At 39.3% G+C, this 24,564-nt stretch overlaps 2 protein-coding genes across 6 annotated transcripts in view; one reads left to right on the top strand and one right to left on the bottom strand.

Moving 5' to 3' along the window:
* The window catches only part of Eaf2 (ELL associated factor 2), a 1,192,577-nt gene that overhangs the window by 441,106 nt on the left and 726,907 nt on the right, over nt 1-24,564 (bottom strand). The window lies entirely within an intron of this gene.
* Polq (DNA polymerase theta) overlaps nt 1-24,564 on the top strand; it is a 144,597-nt gene that overhangs the window by 30,446 nt on the left and 89,587 nt on the right. For 3 of the 4 annotated variants that reach the window (XR_007973505.1, XM_052158359.1, XM_052158362.1), the window contains 2 exons: nt 2,476-2,622; nt 3,872-4,084. Coding sequence is in view for 3 of the 4 variants with exons in the window: in XM_052158359.1 (XP_052014319.1) it covers nt 2,476-2,622; nt 3,872-4,084 (360 nt within the window). In the remaining variant the exon portion in view is untranslated. The remainder of the gene's footprint in view (nt 1-2,475; nt 2,623-3,871; nt 4,085-24,564) is intronic. The other variant, XM_052158360.1, reaches the window with a different exon arrangement.

Raw genomic sequence — 24,564 nt, 5'->3', positions numbered from 1 at the left:
ACTATTATAATTACTGTACAGACTGTTTCTGCCACTGTGAAATGTGCTCTTGTGCTGTCTTTCTCTTCCCTCTGTCAGCTACAGGCAACTGCTGACATGTGTTCTGTCACTTTAGATTGCTGTGCTTTTCCTAACAATTTCATGTAAGTGATATCACAGAGTATGAGTATATTTTTTTGTAAATAGTTTTTTTCACACAGCATGATGCTTTGTGGTCCATTATTGCATTGATGAATTTGTTTCTTTTAAATACTGAACGGCCACTTAGCATGATGCAGTACCTATTACTACCTGTTTTTCTAGTTATATGATAACCACTGGCCTGAGTATTTCCCTAGCAGGTGAGCATGTGTGGCCTTTGCTCATCCTGACGTCTGGACTCTCGTAGGAGTCTCTGTCAGTCGCCTTCCTCCTGTTGCCCTTTCTTTCATGGGTCACACACTTGTTGACCTCTGGACCTTTAGATATAATACTATATCAACTCTAAATATTGCTTCCTTCTTCCACCCTGTTTTATAAGATCATACTAAAGTATTGAAACTGAAAGTGTCTATGATTAAAGATTTAGTTTTATGAAATGTAGTTTGTAGTTTAGTACTCAGTTTTCTTCTGTACCCTTCTCTCACTGTTACCCACTTTTGGTCACTTAGGAATGAGTCACTTTGAAATAAATGATTTTTTCATATAAATGAGCTATTATCACTGAGACTTCTCTAAATCCCGAGGCCATTGTCTTTGCAGTGAAGTTGTAAAACTGCAGACAGTTGTAGTTGTAGGATAGTAAGGTTTTGTATTCTTTTGCCAGTGAGTGGCTTCATGAGGGTAGGCAGTCAGTATTTCAGCCTTATAGCAAGTAAGCTTTGCTAAAGTTTGTACTGACTGCTGTCACTGTAGCATCCCTGCCAGGCCTGTCTTACCTGGTGTTGTCTATACCATGTTAACATATATGCTTACATTGTGCTGTGTTAATTTGTAGTCCTTAAGGACCAGAGTTCTGTTATTTTCTTACTTATACTCCTTAAGGATCAGAGCTTCGTTATTTTGATTTTAGTACTGGGTTCCCAGATTCCATGTGATCTGTTTATTTTCTCTAGAAAAATAAAGTAGCACATTTTTCATAAACTGAAGCTTAAAATTTGGAATTATCTTACTAAGTTTTTAACCTTAAAATTACTTCTTTTGGGCTGAGGAGGTAGCTCATTTGGTTGAGCAAACACAAAGAGTTTGATTTCTAGAACCACATTAAAAACAAAAATGAAAACCAACTGCAGGCCAAGGCACAGTGGTGTTTGTAATCTCAGCGCAGGGGTGGTAACAGGTGTCGGCCGGCCATCCAGCTGAGCTTACTTTGAAAGTTCCAGACTAGTGTGGAACCTTGCCTCAAAAATCAGGGGACATCTCCTGAGAGAAGCACTTCAAGTTGTTCTCTATCTCTACATGCAGGTGCACACATACATGTTCACCTTAACACACATGAACATACATACACACATAAAACATTTCTTTTGAAATAAATATTCTGATGGGGAATAGCTTAATATATATGTTTATTGTCTTTAGCAAAATAAAACATTGTCAACTGTATGTGGTTTTTCAGAATTATAAGAAAAGTTTACCTAAAATTAAAAGCACATTAAATGTAAGATGTACATTAAAATATGTTTTTAATGAAATTCAGGAATCTAAATGTTTGAAAAATTCTTTAAGAAGGTATGTAAAATCTTACTAGGGGAGAAGTAACACAAAGACAACTCAAGAAGGTAACAAACCTGTGTCTATTAAATCAGTGACAAGGGGCCACAGGAATCTGCAGAGAACGAGGATCCCAGGCAGTGCCGGTGTGCGGGCTGATGGGCGCATCTTGAGCAAGGCTTTGGTTGTATTACTTTGTGTCACTTTGACAGAGGTACTTAAGAAAGGAAAGGTTTATTTTTGGTTCATTGTTTCATAGGGTACAAAAGCAAGTGAATTGGGCTCCTTACATTACAGCAGCAGACAGGAAGCAGTTGGCAAGGGTGAGCTTTACTCTTAAAGGTTCACCTCTAGTGGCCCACTGCTATGAGCCAGGCCCTATAACTTCCTAAAACTGTTACCGGACCAGGAATTAAAACATGAGCCTGAAGGAATCATTTTTACTCAAACTATAGCAAGTGATGATAATCTGCCTTTTCTCCTTTGATTCCCTTCCTTTGAAGCACATGTCTCTGTAAAGCCAAGCTCCCTAACTTTGGGATACATTATTAGAACTACTTATGAAGATTTACAAATTCTTAAGGTCCAAGTCACATCCCATCTTGTTTACATAGTAGTGGCCTGGGTTAGTGGCTTTAAAAGAACCACGACGATAATAGTTGGTGGCAGTTTCTGAACCTGATCTTTATTTCTCTCATTACTTGGCAGGTAATAGACAATGAAGAAAGAGACTTGCATAGTTGGCAATTAATTTAATTAATTAATTTTGCGTGTGTTTGATAGGGTTAGTAAAATCATCTGAATTTCCACCAGTGATTCTAGACCAAAAGAGCCTTCTGGAAGTGATGGATCAGTTAAAACGTTCGCCTTCAGGACTGGACTCAGTGTTGAAGAACACTGTGCCCTGGGGAGTGGCATTTCATCATGCAGGTACTCCTTGTTTCTAATCGTGTATTAACATGTTCTCATGGACTGGAGACAGGACTCAGTGATTACGAGCACTTGTGGCTCTTGCAGAAGAACTGAGTTTGATTCCCAGGACCTGTTTGGCAGACTCCCTATAACTTCAATTCCAGGGGATCTGATTTCCACTTCTGGTCTCTGAGCTCCTGCACACATGTACTGCACATGTATTCATGCAGCTTCACACACAAACACATGATAAAATAAATATAAAAAGATTTAAAAAACCTCACCAGACTTTCATAATTTCCTAATTTTGTATTTATATGGACATATTTCTTATTAATCACACTTAATACTTATAGATTTTATTTTAAGAAACAGGGGATTAGTCAAATCAGAGTAAAATAAGCATTTTAAAAATATGTTTCCGAGTTGTATAGACATACTAGATAATGGATATTTAAAAGCCATTATAAAAGTGAATTCTAAAATTTCCAACCAATCTATATGTTTTCTTAAAATTTATGTTAGAATGATACTTTCTACTCACATATAATGTTATTCTTTTTAGGTCAAGTGTTAACATAGTCTCACATATATGGCAAAATCAAATTTGTTTTAGGAATTGTCATTGAATTGGAGAGGACTATAAAAAAAAACAGTGGGTAGGCTGTCAGCGTTGTCAGTGTCATGACAGTCACTGAATAAAGTGCTTGTCTCTGATCGTATTTGTTATAATTGTAATCACAAGAATGTTCTCTAAGATTGGAAATTTAATCTTTTCAGTTCTATTCAGCTTTTTATCATAAATGTATACATATGATTTTAATGACAAACATGATACAATTTTAAGACAAATTTTTAAAATGTGTAAATGTAGATATATATCCATACACAGAAACAGGGGTTGCTAATCAGTAGTTTGCTGTTAAATTTAACCTGATATTTGTTCTCATAAATAAAATGTTATTGGGACACACTTCTACTCACTTGATCTGGTGCTGCTTTCATTTACCAAAAGCAGGGTAAGGAGTTTCTGCAGAAACCACCAGTTCCACTTATAACATAGCTAATTTTGCTGACTTACCTAAATGATGTCTGAAAATGGCAGATTGTACTCTTAAATCCATAGTAATGATGTTTGTTTATAATAAAAGATCTTTAACAGCTTTTAAAAGATCTTTAACAGCTTGTAGCTGACTCTCACATCTGTTTATAAGGGATCCAGTGTTTTAGTTCTGTGGTAATGTTTTTGGACTTGCATTTTATTTAGGTCTTACTTTTGAGGAGAGGGATATCATCGAAGGAGCCTTCCGTCAAGGTTTTATTCGGGTCTTAGCAGCAACGTCTACTCTTTCTTCTGGAGTGAATCTTCCTGCTCGTCGGGTGATCATTCGCACTCCAATTTTCAGTGGTCAGCCTTTAGATATCCTCACTTATAAGCAGATGGTTGGCCGTGCTGGCAGGAAAGGAGTAGACACAATGGGTGAGTTTGAATGTAGTTGTCATGGTATTGCTGAGAGGTGGTCTCCTTGAAAGTGGACTAGTTCCAGCTCTTTCCTATCATGATGTATTCCTTTATTGTGCAGCACCATAATGCCATCTTTTTGGATTGTTTATTGTTTACCATGAATATGATTTTTATTAATTATTGTTTTTATCCTGGTAGAGAATTAAGATTTTTCTTTTATGTTGTGTACAGTGAAATGATTCAATGATGTGTAAATAACAAGATTTATGGTTTTATTAGCTAGAGGATGATTTTAATTTCCACATTACTCCTTTTCCCCCTCTATTTTTTGTAGGTATGGTATATGCAGGCATGGGTGCTGTTGCCTGTGCCTATGCATATGTAGGTCAAATATTGGATATATTCTTCAATCATTCTCCACCTTTATTTCAAAGGTTTATTTTTTATTTTTTTATGTTTATGTGTTTATGTTTATTTTTTTATGTTTATGTGTCTGTGATGGAGTATGGTATGTTGAGTGCATTAACAGAAGAGGGTAGTGGATCTCTTGGAGCTAGAGTTATAAGCAGATTTGAACTGTCCAATATTGGTGTTGGAACCAAACTCAGTTCCTTTAATAGTAAGTCTTCTTACACATTGAAGCGTCTATCCAGGCTTCTACCTTAAATTTTGAACCTAGAATTTGTCATTTCTCCAGCAAGTCCCTAGATTCTGTTTGTCTCTGCCTCATCAATGTTAGGTAGCACATCTGACTTTTATATGGGTGCTGGCGGTATGAACTCAGGTCTTCGTGCTCATATAGTTAGTGCTTTAGCCACTCCCTAGCCTCTCATGTCTACTTTTTCGTGTTTAATCTCAAATCAAATAAGGTGCTAAGCGCTCAGAAGTACTCTACTTTTTGTCTCTAAATTGACTAATGGCAGTCAGTGTTTACCACTTCTGAGGGAGTAGGATCTGGGAAATAAAGTCTAAAAATGAGGTGGACTAAAGTCTCAGGTAATAGCCAACTTTATTCAGAGCATTAGACAATTTATAATCTTAGTATTAACAAGTCATCTGAGTAAAGTGTACAATCACAAGGACAAACCTCACATGGCAAAGACCACATTTTTCCATAGAGGCTTATAAACAAAGAATAATAGTCCGCTGTAATGAATAATCTGAAGCAAATTCACTCTTATCTGCTACACTTTGCAGAGGCACAAAAGCATACTTTTTGAACAATCCATGTCTTGAAGGAAGCGAAGTAACAAGATTGTTGTCATTTTCTTAGTGTTCTCACAAGTACTCAGAATTTGTCTCCCAGGGCTCTATTCTTGGACCATATTCTAAAATTTATTTTCTTGTATATACTTTCTTCCTTTCTGTCCTTAATGGTTTTCTATAGTGTTATGATTTGGATTTCTTTCTCTAATAAAGTTTATATAAAACTTAAGAGGCTAGAAGAGGAAGAACAAAGTATGGATACTTGGGTTCTTTGTATAAATGGGGAACAAAATACCCACAGAAGGAGATACAGAGACAAAGGATGAAGTAGAGTCTGAGGGAAAGACCATCCAGAGACTACCCTACCCAGGGATCCATCCCATATACAGTTACAAAACCCAGACATTATTTATCAATGCCCACAAGTACTTGCTGACTGGAGCCGGATATAGTTGTCATCTGGAGGCTCTCCTAGTGCATGACAAATGCAGAGGAGGCCACTCTCAGCCAGCCATTGAACTGAGCACAGGGTCCCCAATGGAGGAGCTAGAGAAAGGACCCAAGGAGATGAAGGAGTTTGCAGTGTCACAGGAGGAACAATATGAGTCACCCAGTCACCCCATGGCTTCAGACACATTGGCAGCAGAGGATGGTCTTGTTAGACACCAAAGGGAGGAGAGGTCCTTGATCCTGTAGTCTTTGATGCTGTAGTGTAGAAGAATACCAGGACAGGGAAGAGGGGTAGTGTTGATTGAGGAAGGGGCGATGGCTTATGGAATTTTGGGGGGAGAGGGAAACCAGGAAAGGGGACAACATTTGAAATGTAAATAAAGAATATATCTAATAAAAACCCATAAAAGGCTAATTAAAGCTGATAATAAGTACTCCAACCAGGGAAGCAGATGCCCAGATGCCAGCATAAAAAACAAAATAACAGCCTGCACAATGGCTCCACTAGAGCCCAGCAGCCCTACCACAGCAGGCCCTAAGTATTGCAACATAGCTGAAGCACAGGAAAAAAAAAACAAAAACCTTAAAATCGGAAATGAACAAATACCTTTGTAACTTAAATATTTTCAAAGCCTACTTTCAATGATTGCTCTTAAAACACTTTAACCTCCCTTTTAGCTCACCACCTAACAGAGGTAATAGTAAAGAAATGTTTTTATGATACAGGGAAAGTAGACCTGTTTAGAAATGGTTCTTTGGAGTAAATCCCATCTGAGTTGTCAGGAAATAAGCAGTTTAGTTTATAGGTCAGCAGCAGCAGCTGGATCTACTTGCAAACACTTCACGGATACACCAGCAGCCCAGTGTTTGGTAGAGAGCAAACACAAATCAGCAGTGGTGGCAAGACCTAGCAGAGCCAGCCAGGTCTCAACTTTGCTTCAAGTCAGCAGGAGGGACGAAGGCCAGCAGGAACACCAGGAAAAGTTCTCAGCTGTGCCTCTCTCAGGGAAGCGAAGATCAGTGAAGAAGTGAGACCAATGACCATTGCACAGATAGCTCTACAGATAAGCCCAGCCAAGCTTCTATCACTGTTCATTGAGTCCTGTTTATTCTCTCTCCAAACATCACTTGTCCTCCACAGGTTTTGCCTCACCATGTGTCTTGCCTCGGCTGTCTTAGCAAAACTCCATGCGAGTCTGTTTTAGCTGACATCACTCTGCCAGTTTGCTCAAGTCCTCAGAAGTGGCAAGAAGTCACTAGTACACCACCAAGAGTGTTTTTGGTGCATTTCTCTCTATGGAGTCCTGACAACTGGAGCTCAACTGTGCAGTGTAAGACAGATCAATATTTGTGTGTCATTAGCCAAGAACCCTTCATCATGTGTCCTTTCATGTGCTTGCTTTAGCAGAATGTTCTTTCACCTGTGTCTGCCTTAGAATTTCACCAGTGCATGTTCCTTCACATGTTTGCCCCAGCACAACACCATCCAACACAACTGACTTTCCAAAGAACCCTTAAGGTTCCACTTCATACCTTAAAAAAGAAATTTATGAAAGCACAAACACTGCAAAAAGAAAAAAATGAGGAAAACAGTTCAAAACCTGAAAGTAAAAATAGAATTAGTAAGTGTAGCATGGTGGTCCATAGTGGTCTTTACCTTTAATTGCAGCATTCAGGAGGCAGCTAGATCTCTGTGACTTGGGGGCCAGCCTGTCCTACAAAGTGAGTTCTAGGACATGCAGGGCTACACAGAAAAACCCAGTCACAAACAAAACAAAACAAAAAACCAAAGCACGCAAAAAAAAAAAACCCAAATAGATAAAATCAATAAAGAAAACCAAAAACTTAGGAAAGTCTGGAAATGAATAACCTGGGAACTTAAACAGAGGTAAGCCTCACCAACATAATAAAGAGATAGAAGAGAGACTCTTAGACACTAAAGACACAAGAGAAGAAATGGATAGCTAAAAATTTTAAATCTTAAAAAAATGACTGGCACAAAACATCTAAGAAATTTGGGATACTATTAAAAGACTAAATCTAAAAATAATAGGAATATAAGAGAAGAAATTCAGGTTAAAGGCACAGAAAATACCTTCAACAAACCAATAGAAAAAAAATTTCCCTAACCTAAAGGAAGGCCTATCAAAATATAAAAAACATACTGAACACCAAATAGATTGAACCAGAAGACCATTCTTAAAATATGAAACATACAGAACAGAGAAAGATTATTATTAAAAGATGCAAGGGGAAAAAAGATCAAGTTGTGTGTGTGTTTATGTATGTGTGTATGTGTATATATATATGTATGTATATATATGTGTATATATGTGTATGTATGTATATATATGTATATATACATATATATGTAGATATATGTATGTGTGTGTATGCAGAAGTCATAGGTTAGAATTACCTATGAGTTCTCTTTTTTTCTATTTTTAAATTTGATATATTCTTTATTTACATTTTAATTAATTTCCCCTTTCCTGGATCCCCTCCTCCCTGAAAGTCCTATAAGCCCTCTTCCCTCCCCCCTGTTCCCCAATCAACCCCTTCCCACTTTCCTATCCTGGTGTTCTCCTACACTATTGCACTGAGCCTTTCTAGGACCAGGGGCCTCTCTTTCCTTCTTCTTGAGCATCATTTGATATGTAAATTGTTTCCTGGGTATTCCAAGCTTCTGGGCTAATATCCATTTATCAGTGAGTGCATACCATGTGTGTCCTTTGGTGATTGGGTCACCTCACTTAGGGTGACATTCTCCAGTTCCACCCATTTGCCTAAGAATTTCATGAATTCATTGTTATTAGTAGCAGAGTAGTATTCCATAGTGTAAATATACCACATTTTCTGTATCTATTCCTCTGTTGAGGGATATCTGGGTTCTTTCCAGCTTCTGGCTATTATATAAATAGGGCTGCTATGAACATAGTAGAGCATGTATCCTTATTACATGCTGGGGAATCCTCTGGGTATATGCCTAGGAGTGGTATAGCTGAGTTCTCCGGTACTATTATGGCCAGTTTTCTGAGGAACCGTCAGACTGATTTCCAGAGTGGTTGTACCAGGTTGCAACCCCACCAGCAGTGGAGGAGTGTTCCTCTTTCTCCACATCCTCTCCAGCACCTGTTTTCTCCTGAGTTTTTGATCTTACACATTCTGACTGGTGTGAGGTGAAATCTCAGGGTTCTTTTGATTTTGCATTTCCCTGATGACTAAGGATGTTGAACATTTCTTTACCTGTTTCTCAGCCATTCGATATTCCTCAGGTGAAAATTCTTTGTTTAGCTCCTTACCCCAGTTTTTAATAGGGTTATTTGGTTCTCTGGAGTCTATCTTCTTGAGTTCTCTGTATATCTCGGATATTAGCCCTCTGTCGGATATAGGGTTGGTAAAGATCTTCTCCCAATTTTTTGGTTGTTGTTTTGTCCTTTTGACAGTGTCCTTTGCCTTACAGAAACTGTAATTTTATGAGGTTCCATTTGTCAATTCTTGATCTTAGAGTATAAGCTATAGGTGTTCTGTTGAGGAAAATTTCCCCTGTGCCCATGTCCTCAAGGGTCTTCCCCAATTTCTTTTCTGTTAGTTTCAATGTGTCTGGTTTTATGTGGAGGTCCTTGATCCACATGGACTTAAGCTTAGTACAAGGAGATAAGAATGTTCTCATTCTTCTGCATGCTAACCTCCAGTTGAACCAGCACCATTTGTTGAAAAGGCTATCTTTTTTCCACTGGGTGGTCGTAGTTCCTTTGTCAAAGATCAAGTGACCATAGGTGTGTGGGTTCATTTCTGGGTCTTCAGTTCTATTCCACTGATATACCTGCCTGTCATTGTACCAATACCATGCAGTTTTTTATCACTATTGCTCTGTAGTATAGCTTGAGGTCAGGGATACTGATTCCCCCAAAAGTTCTTTTACTGTTGACAATAGTTTTAGCTATCCTGGGTTTTTTGTTATTCCAGATGAATTTGAGAACTGCTCTTTCTAACTCTTTGAAGAATTGAGTTGGGATTTTGATGGGAATTGCATTAAATCTGTATATTGCTTTTGGCAAGATGGCCATGTTTACTATATTAATCCTGCCAATCCAAGCGCATGGAAGATTTTTCCATCTTCTGAGATCTTCTTGGATTTCTTTCTTCAAAGACTTGAAGTTCCTATCATACAGATCTTTCACTTGTTTGGTTAGAGTCACACCAAATACTTTATTTTGTTTGTGGCTATTTTGGAGGGTGTCATTTCCCTAATTTCTTTCTCAGCCTGTTTATCCTTTTGAGTATAGGAAGGCTACTGATGTGCTTGAGTTATTTTTTGTATCCATCCACTTTGCTGAAGTTGTTTATCAGCTGTAGGAGTTCTCTGGTGGAGTTTTTTTGGGTCGCTTAAGTATACTATCATATCATCTGCAAATAGTGGTAATTTGACTTCTTCCTTTCCAATTTGTATCCCTTTGACCTCTTTTTGTTGTCTAATTACTCTAGCTAGAACTTCAAGTACTATATTGAATAAATATGGAGAGGGAGGGCAGCCTTGTCTAGTCCATGATTTTAGTGGGATTGCTTCAGGTTTCTCTCCATTTAGTTTGATGCTGGCTACCGGTTTGCTGTATATTGCTTATACTATGTTTAGTTATGGGCTTTGAATTCCTGTTCTTTCCAAGACCTTTAACATGAAAGAATGCTGATTTTTGTCAAATGCCTTTTCAGCATCTAATGAAATGACCATGTGGTTTTTATTCTTTGTGTTTGTTTATGTAGTGGATTATATTGATGGATTTCCGTTTATGGACCCATCTCTGCATCCCTGGGATAAAGCCTACTTGATCATGGTGAATGATCATTTCGATGTGTTCTTGGATTCTGTTGGCAAGAATTTTATTGAGTATTTTTGCATCAATATTCATAAGGGAAATTGGTTTAAAGTTCTCTTTCTTTGTTGGATCTTTGTGTGGTTTTGGCATCAGTGAAATTGTGGCTGCATAGAATAAATTGGGTAGTGTTACTTCTGTTTCTATTTTATGGAGTAGTTTGAAGAGTATTGGTGTTAGGTCTTCTTTGAAGCTATGATAGAATTCTGCACAAAAACTATCTGGTCCTGTGCTTTTTTTGGTTGGGAGACCATCAATGACTACTTCTATTTCTTTAGGGGTGGTGGGACTGTTTAGATGGTCTATCTGATCCTGATTAAACTTTGGTTGTTGGTATCTGTCTAGGAAATTGTCCTTTTCATATAGATTTTCCAGTTGTGTTGAGTATAGGCTTTTGTAGTGGGATCTGATAGTTTTCTGAATTTCCTCAGTTTCTGTTGTTATTTGTTCCTTTTCAATTCTGATTTTCTTAATTTGCTGTCTCTGTGCCCTCTGGTTAGTCTGGCTAAAGGTTTATCTATCTTGTTGATTTTCTCAAAGAACCATCTCCTGGTTTGGTTGATTCTTTGTGTAGTTCTTTTTGTTTCAACTTGATTGATTTCAGCCTTGAGTTTGATGATTTCCTGCCTTCTACTCCTCTTGGGTGTATTAGCTTCTTTCTGTTCTAAATCTTTCAGGTGTGCTGTTAAGCTGCTAGTGTATACTCTCTCCAGCTTTTTGGAGGTACTCAAAGCTATGAGTTTTCCTCTTAGTGCTGCTTTCATTGTGTCCCATAAATTTGGGTATGTTGTACCTTCATTTTCATTAAATTCTAATAAGGTTTTGATTTCTTTCCTTATTTCTTCCTTGACCAAGGTATCATTGAGTAGAGCATTGCTCAGCTTCCATGTGTATGTGGGCTTTCTGTTGTTCTTGTTACTATTGAAGACCACCTTTACTCCATAGTGATCTGATAGGAGGCATGGAATTAGTTCAATCTTCTTATATCTGTTGAGGTCTGTTTTGTGACCAACTACATTGTCAGTTTTGGAGACAGTACTATGAGGCTCTGAGAAGAAGGTATATTCTTTTGATTTAGGATGAAATGTTCTATAGATATCTATTAAGTCCATTTGATCCAAAACTTCTGTTAGTTTCACTGTGTCACTGTTTTGTTTGTGTTTCCCTGATCTGTCCATTGATGACAGTGGGGTGTTGAAGTCACCCAGAGTTATTGTGTGGGGTGCTATGTGTGCTTTAAACTTTAGTAAAGTTTCCTTTATGAATGCGGGTGCCCTTGTGTTTGTAGCATAGATGCTCAGAATTGAGAGTTCTTCCTGGTAGATTTTTCCTTTGATGAGTATAAAGTGTCCTTCTGTGTCTTTTTTGATCATATTTTGTTGAAAGTGTATTTTATCTGATATTAGAATCGCTACTCCAGCTTGTTTCCTGGGACCATTTGCTTGGAAAACTAATTTCCAGCCTTTTACTCTGAGATAGTGTTTTTCTTTGACACTGAGATGTGTTTCTTGCATGCAGCAAAATGTTGGGTCTTGTTTTTTGTTTTTTGTTTTTTTTTTTTCTGACAAGTGAATATTAATTAGCCCAAAAGCTCTGAATACACAAAAAACAATTAGAATAACAAATGATTCACATGAAGAAGTAATGAGAGGGCACTAATCCTGAAAGGCTTGATCTAGCATTGCAGGGGAGTACCAGGGCAGAGCAAAGGAAGGGTGGTGATTGGAGAATCAGTAGAGAGAAGAAGGCTTATGGGACATATGAAGAGGGGAGAACCGGGAAATGGGAAATCATTTAGAATGTAAATAAAGAATATAGAAAAGAAAAAAAGAGCAAGAATAGAAAAAAGGAAGAGAAAGAAAGGAAGAAAGACAGACAGACAGAAAGAAAGAAAGAAAGAAAGAAAGAAAGAAAGAAAAGAAAGAGAGAAAGAAAGAATGAAAGAAAGAACAAAAGAAAGAAAGAAAGAAACAAAGAAACAAAGACAGAAAGAATGCCTTTTAGAACATAGTGGAGCAGGTGTCTTTATTGCATGCTGGGGAATCCTCTGGATATATTCCCAGGAGAGGTATAACAGGGTCCTCTGGAAGTGGCATATCCAGTTTTCTGAGGAACTGGCAGACTGATTTCAGAGTGCTTGTACTATCTTGCAATCCCACCAGAAGTGAAGAAGTGTTACTCTTTCTCTGGATCCTTGCCAACACCTGCGGTCTCCTAGTTATTAACCTTAGCCATTTTGACTTGTGTGAGGTGAAATCTCAGGGTTGCTTTGATTTGCATTTCCTTAATGACTAATGAAGTTCAACATTTTTTAAGGTGCTTCTTATCCATCTGAATTTCTTCAGGTGAAAATTCTTTGTTTAGCTCTGTACCCTATTTTGTAATAGGAATATTTGGTCCCTGGGGTATAACTTCTTGAGTTCTTTGTATATGTTGGAATTTAGCCTTCTGTCAAATATAGGGTTGGTGAAGATCTTTATCAATCTTGTTGCTAATTTGTCCTTTGATGGTATATTTTGCCTTACAGAAGCTTTTTAATTTTATGAGGTCCCATGTGTCAATTCTTGTTCTAAGAGCATGAGTTACTGGAGTTCTCTTCAAGAACATTTCCCCTGTGCCCCTGTCCTCCAGGGTATTCCCGAGTTCCTTTTGTATTAGTTTCAGTGTGTCTGGTTTAATGTGGAGGTGGTTCTTGATCCACTTTGACTTGGGCTTAGTACAAGGACATAATAATGAATCAATTTGCATTCTTCCGCATGCTGACCTCCAGTTGGACCAGCACCATTTGTTGAAAAGGCTTTTTTCTACTGGATCTTTTCAGCTCCTTTGTTGAAGATCAAGTCACCATAGGTGTTTGGATTCATTTCTGGGTCTTCAATTCCATTCCATAGTTCCACTTGCCTGTCACTGTACCATTACCATGCAGTTTTTTTTCTTTTATTTATTTATTTTTTTTATTCGATATATTTTTTATTTACATTTCAAATGATTTCCCCTTTTATAGCCCCCCACTCCCCGAAAGTCCCATAAGCCCCCTTCTCTCCCCCTGTCCTCCCACCCACCCCTTCCCACTTCCCTGTTCTGGTTTTGCCCTATACTTCTTCACTGAGTCTTTCCAGAACAAGGGGCCACTCCTCCTTTCTTCTTGTACCTCATTTGATGTATGGATTATGTTTGGGGTATTCCAGTTTTCTAGGTTAATATCCACTTATTAGTGAGTGCATACCATGAGTCACCTTTTGAGTCTGGGTTACCTCACTTAGTATGATGTTCTCTAGCTCCATCCATTTGCCTAAGAATTTCATGAATTCATTGTTTCTAATGGCTGAATAGTACTCCATTGTGTAGATATACCACATTTTTTGCATCCACTCTTCTGTTGAGGGATACCTGGGTTCTTTCCAGCATCTGGCAATTATAAATAGGGCTGCTATGAACATAGTAGAGCATGTATCCTTATTACATGGTGGGGAATCCTCTGGGTATATGCCCAGGAGTGGTATAGCAGGATCTTCTGGAAGTGAGGTGCCCAGTTTTCGGAGGAACCGCCAGACTGATTTCCAGAGTGGTTGTACCAATTTGCAACCCCACCAGCAGTGGAGGAGTGTTCCTCTTTCTCCACACCCTCTCCAACACCTGCTATCTCCTGAATTTTTAATCTTAGCCATTCTGACTGGTGTAAGGTGAAATCTCAGGGTTGTTTTGATTTGCATTTCCCTAATGACTAATGAAGTTGAGCATTTTTTAAGATGCTTCTCTGCCATCCGAAGTTCTTCAGGTGAGAATTCCCTGTTTAACTCTGTACCCCATTTTTTAATAGGGTTGTTTGGTTTTCTGGAGTCTAACTTCTGGAGTTCTTTATATATATTGGATATTAGCCCTCTATCTGATGTAGGATTGGTGAAGATCTTTTCCCAATTTGTTGGTTGCCGATTTGTCCTTTTGATGGTATCCTTTGCTATACAGAAACTTTGTAATTTTATGAGGTCCCATTTGTCAATTCTTGATCTTAGAGCATACGCTATTGGTGTTCTGTTCAGAAATTTTCTCCCTGTACCAATGTCCTCAAGGGTCTTCCCCAGTTTCTTTTCTATTAGCTTCAGAGTGTCTGGCTTTATGTGGAGGTCCTTGATCCATTTGGATTTGAGCTTAGTACAAGGAGACAAAGATGGATAAATTCCCATTCTTCTGCATGCTGACCTCCAGTTGAACCAGCACCATTTGTTGAAAAGGCTATCTTTTTTCCATTGGATGTTTTCAGCCCCTTTGTCGAGGATCAAGTGGCCATAGGTGTGTGGGTTCATTTCTGGATCTTCAATCCTGTTCCATTGATCTGCCTGCCTGTCACTGTACCAATACCATGCAGTTTTTAACACTATTGCTCTGTAATATTGCTTGAGGTCAGGGATACTGATTCCCCCAGAATTTCTTTTGTTGCTGAGAATAGTTTTAGTTATCCTGGGTTTTTTGTTATTCCAGATGAATTTGTTAATTGCTTTTTCTAACTCTGTGAAGAATTGAGTTGGGATTTTGATGGGTATTGCATTGAATCTGTATATTGCTTTTGGCAAAATGGCCATTTTAACTATATTGATTCTGCCGATCCATGAGCATGGGAGGTTTTCCCATTTTTTGAGGTCTTCTTTCATTTCCTTCTTCAGAGTCTTGAAGTTCTTGTCGTAAAGATCTTTCACATGTTTGGTAAGAGTCACCCCAAGATACTTTATACTGTTTGTGGCTATTGTGAAGGGGGTCATTTCCCTAATTTCTTTCTCAGCCTGCTTATCCTTTGAGTATAGGGAGGCCACTGATTTGCTTGTGTTGATTTTATATCCTGCCACTTTGCTGAAGTTGTTTATCAGCTGTAGGAGTTCTCTAGTGGAGTTTTTTGGGTCACTTAGGTAGACTATCATGTCATCTGCAAATAATGATAGTTTGACTTCTTCCTTTCCAATTTGTATCCCTTTGACCTCCTTATGTTGTCGAATTGCCCGAGCTAGTACCTCGAGTACAATATTGAAAAGATAAGGAGAGAGGGGGCAGCCCTGTCTAGTCCCTGATTTTAGTGGGATTGCTTCAAGTTTCTCTCCATTTAGTTTGATGCTGGCTACCGGTTTGCTGTATATTGCTTTTACTATGTTTAGGTAAGGGCCTTGAATTCCTGTTCTTTCCAAGACTTTAAGCATGAAGGGATGCTGAATTTTGTCAAATGCTTTTTCAGCATCCAATGAAATGACCATGTGGTTTTTTTCTTTGAGTTTGTTTATGTAGTGTATTGCATTGATGGATTTCTGTATATTAAACCAACCCTGCATTCCCGGGATAAAGCCTACTTGATCATGGTGAATGATCGTTTTGATGTGTTCTTGGATTCGGTTGGCAAGAATTTTATTGAGTATTTTTGCATCAATGTTCATAAGGGAAATTGGTCTGAAGTTCTCTTTCTTTGTTGGATCTTTGTGTGGCTTTGGTATCAGCGTAATTGTGGCTTCGTAGAAGGAATTGGGTAGTGTTCCTTCTGTTTCTATTTTGTGGAATAGTTTGAAGAGTATTGGTGTTAACTCTTCTTTGAAGGTCTGATAGAATTCTGCACTGAAACCTTCTGGTCCTGTGCTTTTTTTGGTTGGAAGACTTTCTATGACTCCTTCTATTTCTTTAGGCGTTATGGGTCTGTTTAGATGATCTATTTGCTCCTGATTTAATTTTGGTATTTGGTATCTGTCAAGGAAATTGTCCATTTCCTCCAGATTCTCCAGTTGTGTTGAGTACAGGCTCTTGTAGTAGGATCTGATGATTTTTTGGATTTCCTCAGTTTCCGTTGTTATATCTCCCTTTTCATTTCTAAGTGTGTTAATTTGGATACTTTCTCTGTGCCCTTTGGTCAGTCTGGCTAAGGGTTTATCTATCTTGTTGATTTTCTCAAAGAACCAGCTCCTGGATTCGTTAATTCTTTGTATGGTTCGCTTTGTTTCCAATTGATTGATTTCAGCCCTGAGTTTGATGATTTCCTGCCTTCTACTCCTCCTGGGTGAATTGGCTTCTTTTTGTTCCAGGACTTTCAGGTGTGTCATAAAGCTGCTAGTGTATGCTCTCTCCATTTTCTTTTTGGAGGCACTCAGGGCTATGAGTTTACCTCTTAGCACTGCTTTCATTGTGTCCCAAAGATTTGGGTATGTTGTGCCTTGATTTTCATTAAATTCTAAAAAGTCTCTGATTTCTTTCTTTATTTCTTCTTTGGTCAAGGTGTCATTGAGTAGAGTATTATTCAGCCTCCATGTGTATGTGGGCTTTCTGTTGTTTTTGTTGCTATTGAAAATCACTCTTATACCATAGTGATCTGATAGGAGGCATGGGATTAGTTCGATCATCTTATATTTGTTGAGGTCTGCCTTGTGTCCAATTATATGGTCGATTTTGGAGAAGGTACCATGAGGTGCTGAGAAAAAGGTATATTCTTTTGCTTTAGGGTGAAATGTTCTATAAATATCAGTCAAATCCAATTGGTCCCAAGCTTCAATTAGTTTTACTGTGTCTCTGTTTAGTTTCTGTTTTCCCGATCGGTCCATTGAGGAAAGTGGAGTGTTGAAGTCCCCCACAATTATTGTGTTAGGTGCAATGTGTGCTTTGAGCTTTAGTAAAGTTTCTTTTACGAATGAGGGTGCCTTTGCATTTGGCACATAGATGTTCAGAATTGAAAGTTCTTCTTGGTGGATTTTTCCTTTGACCAGCAAGAAGTGTCCTTCTGTGTCTCTTTTGATGACTTTAGGTTGAAAGTCAATTTTATCTGATATTAGAATGGCTACTCCTGCTCGTTTCCTGTGACCATTGGCTTGTAAGATTGTTTTCCAGCCTTTTACTCTAAGGTAGTTTTTATCTTTGACACTGAGGTGTGTCCCCTGTATACAGCAAATTGTAGGGTCCTGTTTCCTTATCCAGTCTGTTAGTCTATGTCTTTTTATTGGGGAATTGAGACCATTGATGTTAAGAGATATTAGGGAATAGTGATTATTACTTCCTGTCATTTTTGATGTTCTTTTTATATTTGAGTGGTTATCTTTTTTTTGGGTTTGATGAAGGAAGGTAACTATCTTGCTTTTTCCAGGGTGTAGTTTCCCTCCTTGTATTGGAGTTTTCCTCCTATTATTCTTTGCAGAGCTGGGTTTGTGGAAAGATATTGTGTAAATTTGGTTTTGTCATGAAATATCTTGGTTTCTTCATCTATGGTGAATGAGAGTTTTGCTGGGTATAGTAGTCTTGGCTGACATTTGTGTTCTCTTAGAGTCTGCATGAGATCTGCCCAGGATCTTCTAGCTTTCATGGTCTCTGGTGAGAAGTCTGGTGTGATTCTGATAGGTCTTCCTTTATATGTTACTTGGCCTTTCTCTCTTACTGCCTTTAATATTCTTTCTTTGTTTAGTGCATTTGGGGTTTTGATTATTATGTGACGGGAGGTATTTCTGCTCAGGTCCAGTCTGTTTGGAGTTCTGTAGGCTTCTTGTATATTCATAGGCATCTCTCTCTTTAAGTTAGGAAAGTTTTCTTCCATAATTTTGTTGAAGATATTTGCTGGACCTTTCTGTTGTAAATCTTCACTCTCATCTATACCTATAATCCTTAGGTTTGGTCTTCTCATTGTATCCTGGATTTCCTGGATGTTCTGGGATACAAGCTTTTTGCATTTTGCATTTTCTTTGACTGTTGAGTCAATGGTTTCTATGGTATCTTCGGCATCTGAGATTCTTTCTTCCATCTCTTGTATTCTGTTGTTTATATTTGCATCTATGGCCCCTGATTTCTTCTCAAGGTTTTCTATCTCCAAAGTTGTCTCCCTTTGTGATTTCTTAGTTGTTTCTACTTCTGTTTTTAGGTCCAGGATGGTTTTGCTCAGTTCCATCATTTTTTTGTCTGTGTTTTCCTGTAATTCTTTAAGAGATTTTTGTGTTTCCTCTTTCATGACTTCTGCCTGTTGACTCAAGTTCTCCTGCATTTCTTTAAGTTTTTTTTGCCTTTCTTTTTTATTGGCTTCTATCTCTTGGGCCTTATTCTCCTGTATTTCTTTAAGTGTTTTTTGTGTTTCCATTATACGGGTTTCTAGCTTATTCATGTTCCTCTGTATTTCTTTAAGAGATTCATTCATGTCCTTTTTGTGTTCTTCTAGCAGCATCATGAACAGTGATTTTAAATCCAAATCTTGTTTCTCTGGTGTGTTGGCATAACCAGGACTTGCTGATGTTGGAGAGTTTGGTTCAGATGCTGCCATATTGCCTAGATTTCTGTTAGTAGCGTTCCTGCGTTTGCCCTTTGCCATCTTGTTCTCTGGAGCTAATTGGTCTTTGGCTGGTGTTTCAGCCTCCTGAGAGGCTCTAGGGCTATTTCTGCAACACTGGAGGGCAGGGTTTCCCCTGTTGCAGATTGCTAATGTGCTTTCCTCCTCTTGGGTGCCCTTGCAGCCCTAGTGTTCTTTGCCCCAGATTGTGTCTGTGAGCCAGAAGGTGCCCGTTTGCTCCTTCAGGGAGTGCTGAGGCTGTATGCTGCAGGGACCTTTTCTGCGTGCTGATCTCTCTGCTGGGCAGCTGATCTCCCAACCGGGTTGGTGCACACAAGGCTAGCCTAGCTGCTCAGGCCCTGAGTCTAGGCAAAAGCCTGGCAGGCCAATGTCCGAGCAAAGTTCCCCTCAGCTGTGAGTGTTAATTGGGTCTGTCAGGTGGCTAGGATGGTGGCGTATGCGTGCTCCCTGAGAGTGCTGGGAGAGTCTGCTGGGCTAACAACCTCCTGGCCAGGTCAGCACACAGATGGCCCACCGAGCAGCCCAGGGCCTGGGGGCAGTCCAGGGCCTGACCGTCTCCGACCCCTACTATGTCCGCCTCAGGCTATGCCTGTTAGCTGGTTTGGTTTTGTCTGCTGGGTCCCTCTGGCTTCCCGTAGGCAAAATGGCAGCGGTGCACGCAGGCCAGGGCAAACAACCTCCTGGCTGGGTCAGCACACAGATGGCCCACGGAGCAACCCAGGACCTGGGGGCAGTCCAGGGCCTGACTGTCTGAGACCCCTGCTATGTCTGCCTCGGGCTATGCCTGTTAGCTGGTTTGGTTTTGCCTGCTAGGTCTCTCTGGCTTCCCTTAGGCAAAATGGAGGTGGTGCGCGCATGCCGGCTGAGGGTGGGGGGGAAACCTCCTGGCCGGGTTTGCATCCTGGTGCCCCCCCCATCAGCCCAGGGCCTGGGTGCAGGCCAACGCCCGTCGGGCTTAGACACCCGTGATGTTGGTCTCGGGTTATATTTGCGTACCTCTGTCTGATTTCTCTGGCAACCGAGAACCAATATTGGGTCTTGTTTTGAATTCAGTCTGTTAGTCTATGTCTTTTTATTGGGGAATTGAGTCCATTGATATTAAGAGATTAAGGAATAGTGATTGTTGCTTCCTGCTATTTTTGATGTAATTTTTATGTTTGTGTGGTTATCTTCTTTTGAGTTTGTTGAAAGAAGATTAATTTCTTGCTTTTTCTAGTGTGTAGTTTCCCTCCTTTTGTTGGTGATTTCCATTCATTATCCTTTGAAGTGCTGGATTTGTGGAAAGATACTGTGTAAGTTTGGTTTTATCATGGAATACCTTGGTTTCTCCCTCTAAGGTAATTGAGAGATTTCTTGGACATAGCAATCTGGGTTGGCATTTGTGTTCCCTTAGGGTATATATGACATCTGCCCAGGCTCTTCTGGCTTTCATAGTCTCTGGTGAGAAGTCCGGTGTAATTCTGTTAGGTCTACCTTTATAAGTTACTTGACCTTTTTCCCTTACTGCTTTTAATATTCTTTCTTTGTTTAGTATATTCGGTGTTTTAATTATTATGCAATGGGAGGCATTTCGTTTCTGGTCAAATCTATTTGGAGTTCTGTAGGCTTCTTGTATGTTGATGGGCATCTCTTTCTTTAAGTTAGGGAAGTTTCCTTCTACAACTTTGTTGAAGACATTTACTGGTCCTTTAAGTTGGAAATCTTCTATACCTATAATCCTTAGGTTTGGGCTTCTCATTTTGTCCTGTATTTCCTGGATGTTTTGGGTCCAGAGGTTTTTGCATTTTTCATTTTCTTTGACTGTTGTATCAATGCTTTCTATGGTATCTTCTGCATCTGAGATTCTTTCTTCTATCTTTTGTATTCTGTTGATGATGCTTGGATCCATGATTCCTGTCTTCTTTCCTAGGTTTTCTATGTCCCAAGTTGTCTCCCTTTGTGATTTCATTTTTGTTTCTACATCCTTCTGTAGATCCTGGATGGCTTTGTTCAATTACTTCACTTGTTTTGTTGTTTTCCTTTAGCTCTTCAAGGGTTTCCCCGTTTACTTGTGTTCTCCTGTATTTCTTTAAGAGAGTTATTTATGTCCTTTTTGAAGTCCTCCTTGAAGCCCTCCATTAGTATCATGAACTGTGATTTTAAATCCAAGTCTTGCTTTCCTGGTTGTGTTGGGGTATCCAGGACTTGCTCTTGTGGGAGAATTGGGTTTAGGTGGTGCCATATCTCCTTGATTTCTGTTAGCAACATTCCTACATTTGCCTTTTGCCATCTGGTTATCTCTGGTGTGAGTTGGTCCTGCTGTCACTGACTGGTACTTGCCCCTCCTGTTTGCCTGCAAGCCTATCTCAGCAACCCCGAGTGACATGCTTTACCCTGGCACAGATTGCTGTGGTGCTGCGCAGCTCCTGGATGCAAGTGGAGTCCTGGCAGGGGTGTGTTCTAAGCGATCCTCTACTGTGGTAATCCCTGCATACCGGTCTGCCCCTTCCCACTGTCACAGGAGCAAAGATGGTGGTGGCCTTACCTCTGAAAGCAGGACTCCCTCTAACCAAGGGACTCACTGCAGGTCAGATGCTCCCTGGTAGGATATGTGCCTGGACAGATGTGGGGCTGCCCAGCTCCTAGGTGCAGTTGGAGCCCAGGTGGGCTGTGTCCCAAGGCATCTTTTACTCTGGTGTTCCCTGCATACCTGGCTGAGCTGGCTGCTTGGTCACAGGAGCAAAGATGGTGACGAACTCAGAACACAGGGCTCCCTCTAACCAGGGTACTCCCTGCAGGTCAGATGCTCTCTTGTAGTATACAACCTATGACTTCTCAGTGGAGACTTTAAAAGCCAGAAGAGCCTGGATCAATGTTCTACAGACTCTAAGGGACCACAGATGCCAGCCCAGACTACTATACCTGGCAAAACTTTCAGTTAACTTTTTTTCCATATTTTTTATTAGATATTTTCTTTATTTATATTTCAAGTGTTATCCCCTTTCCTAGTTTACCCATCTGAAAACCCCCTATCCCAATCATCCTTCCCCCTGCTTCTATGAGGGTATTCTCCCACCCACACACTCACTTCTGCTTCCTCAGCCTGGCATTTCCCACTCACACTTTTACCAATAGACAGATCATCCAGAGAGAAACTAAACAGAGAAATACTGGAGCTAATTGAGATCATAAAGCAAATGGAACTAAGAAATATTTACAGGACATTTCACCCAAATACCAAAGAATATATTTTCTTCTTGGCACCTCATAGAACTTTCTCCAAAATTGACCTCATACTTGAACACGAAGCCAGTCTCAACAGATCCAAGAAAACTGAAAAAACTCCCTACACTCTATCCAGCCTTCACAGATTAAAGATGGATATAATAACAAAAACAACAGAAACTTTACAAACTCATGGAAAATGAACAGCCCAGTACTGAATGAAAACTGAGGCAAGATAGAAATTAAGACTTTCTAGAATTGAATGAAAATGAATACACAACCTACCCAAACATATGGAACACAATGAAGGTATTCTAAGAGGCAAGATAAGTGCCAACATAAAAACAATCTGGAGACATCTCATACAAGTAATTTAACAGCATAACTGAAAGCTCTAGAAGAAAAAAAAAATCAGACCTAGAAATTGTAGGTAGCAAAAAATAAACACAGGGCTAAAATCAGCAAAAGAGAAGCAAAAACAAAACAAAACAAAACAAAAAGATTAAATGAAATAACAAGTTTGTTCTTTGTAAAAATTAGTAAGATTGACAAACCTTACCTAAATCTACTAAAAGGTGGAGAAAGAATATACAAATCAACAAAATTAAAAATGAAGTGAGGTATATAACTACTGAAAACAGGAAAATTCAGAGAATCCGAAGGATTTCTGGAGGTATCACCATTCCTAATCTCATTCTGTACTACAATCCACAATAATGAGAAAACAGATGTGTTGATCAATGGCTTGAAATTGAAAATCCACACATAAATCTACAAACCTATCTATGGTTATCTTATTTTTGATACATGTTAGAAAAAAAGAGCACTTTCAACAAATAAGTGGTGCTGGTCATATTGGATAGAAGAATCCATATAGATCCATATTTAACCATCCAGCACAAAACTCACCTCAAATGAAATATTGCAGGATAAGGGCAGATATACTGAACCTGATAAACGAGAAAGTTAGAAACAGTCTCAAACTTATTGGCACAGAAAAAGACTTTCTGAACAGAACACTGTTAGGACAGGCAACAAGATCAACAGTTAATGAGACTCCATGAAACTGAGAAGCTTATGCATGGCAAAAGACATAGTCACTTGGACAAATCAGTAACCCACAGAATGAGGAAATATATTATATATAATATATATATTTACCCACTATACATTTGGCAGAGGACTCATAATCAAATATATAAAGAACTCAAAACCAAGTAAACAAAAGAGATATCAAGTAAACTATTAAAAAAATGAGGTACAGATTTAAACAGAATTCTCAAAATAGGAAACTCAAATGGCTGAGAAACACTTGAAATATTCAACATCCTTAGCCATAAGGGAAATGGAAATCAAAACTATTTTGAGATTTTATCTTTCTTTTTTATTGAATATATTCTTCATCTACATTTCAAATGTTATACCATTTCCAAGTTTTCCTCCTCCCAGAAAGCCCCCAACCCATCCTCCCACCCTCTGCCTCCAAGAAGATGCCCCTCTGCCCATCGGACTCCCACCTACCTTAATTTCCCCACACTGGGGCATCTATCCACCCTTCATAGGACCAAGGAACTCTCCTTCCACCGATGCCCGACAAGGCCTTCCTCTGCCACAGTCGTGGCTGGAACCATGTATAGTATCCTTTAGTTGATCATTTAGTCCCTGGGAGCCTTGGGGGGGGGGGCGTTGTTTGGCTGACATCATTGTTCTTCCCATAGGACTGCAAACCCCTTCAGCTCCTCCAGTTCTCCCTTCAACTCCTCCATTGGGGACTCCACACTCAGTCCAGTGGTTTGCTGCTAGCATCTGCCTCTGTATCTGTAAGGCTCTGGCAGGGCCCCTCAGAGACAGCCATAACAGGCTCCTTTCAGCAAGCACTTCTTGTCATCCATAATAGTGCTGGAGTTTGGTGACTGTTTATAGGATGAATCCCCAGGTACCCTTTCCTTCAGTCTCTGTTCCACACTTTGTTCCCTTTCTCAGAAAAAGTGAAGCACCCACATTTTGGTCCTCTTTCTTGAGCTTCCCGTAGTCTGTGAATTGTAACATGTTTATTTTGAGCTTTTGGGCTAATAATCTACTTATCAGTGAGTGCATACCAAGTGTGTTCTTTTGTGACTAGGTTACCTCACACAGGATGACTGTTCCATCTATTTGCCTAAGAATTTCATACATTCATTGTTTTTAATAGCTGAGTAGTATTCCATTGTGTAAATATACCACATTTTCTGTATCCATTCCTTTGTTGAAGGATGTGGGTTCTTTCCAGCTTCTGGCTATTATAAATAAGGCTGTTATGAACATAGTAGAACATGTGTCCTTATTACATGTTGGAGCATCTTTTGGGTATATGCCCAGGAGTGGTATAGCTAGATCCTCAGGTAGTAGTATATCCAGTTTTCTCAGCAACCGCCAAACTGTTTTCCAGATTGGTTGTACCAGCTTGCAATCCCACCAGCAACAGAGGAGTGTTC

The sequence above is a fragment of the Apodemus sylvaticus genome, chromosome 15 (assembly GCF_947179515.1).
Source record: "Apodemus sylvaticus chromosome 15, mApoSyl1.1, whole genome shotgun sequence".
In the NCBI taxonomy this organism is placed as follows: Eukaryota; Metazoa; Chordata; class Mammalia; order Rodentia; family Muridae; genus Apodemus; species Apodemus sylvaticus.
Note: the sequence above shows the minus strand (reverse complement) of the source record. Positions and strands in the feature narration are given on the sequence as shown.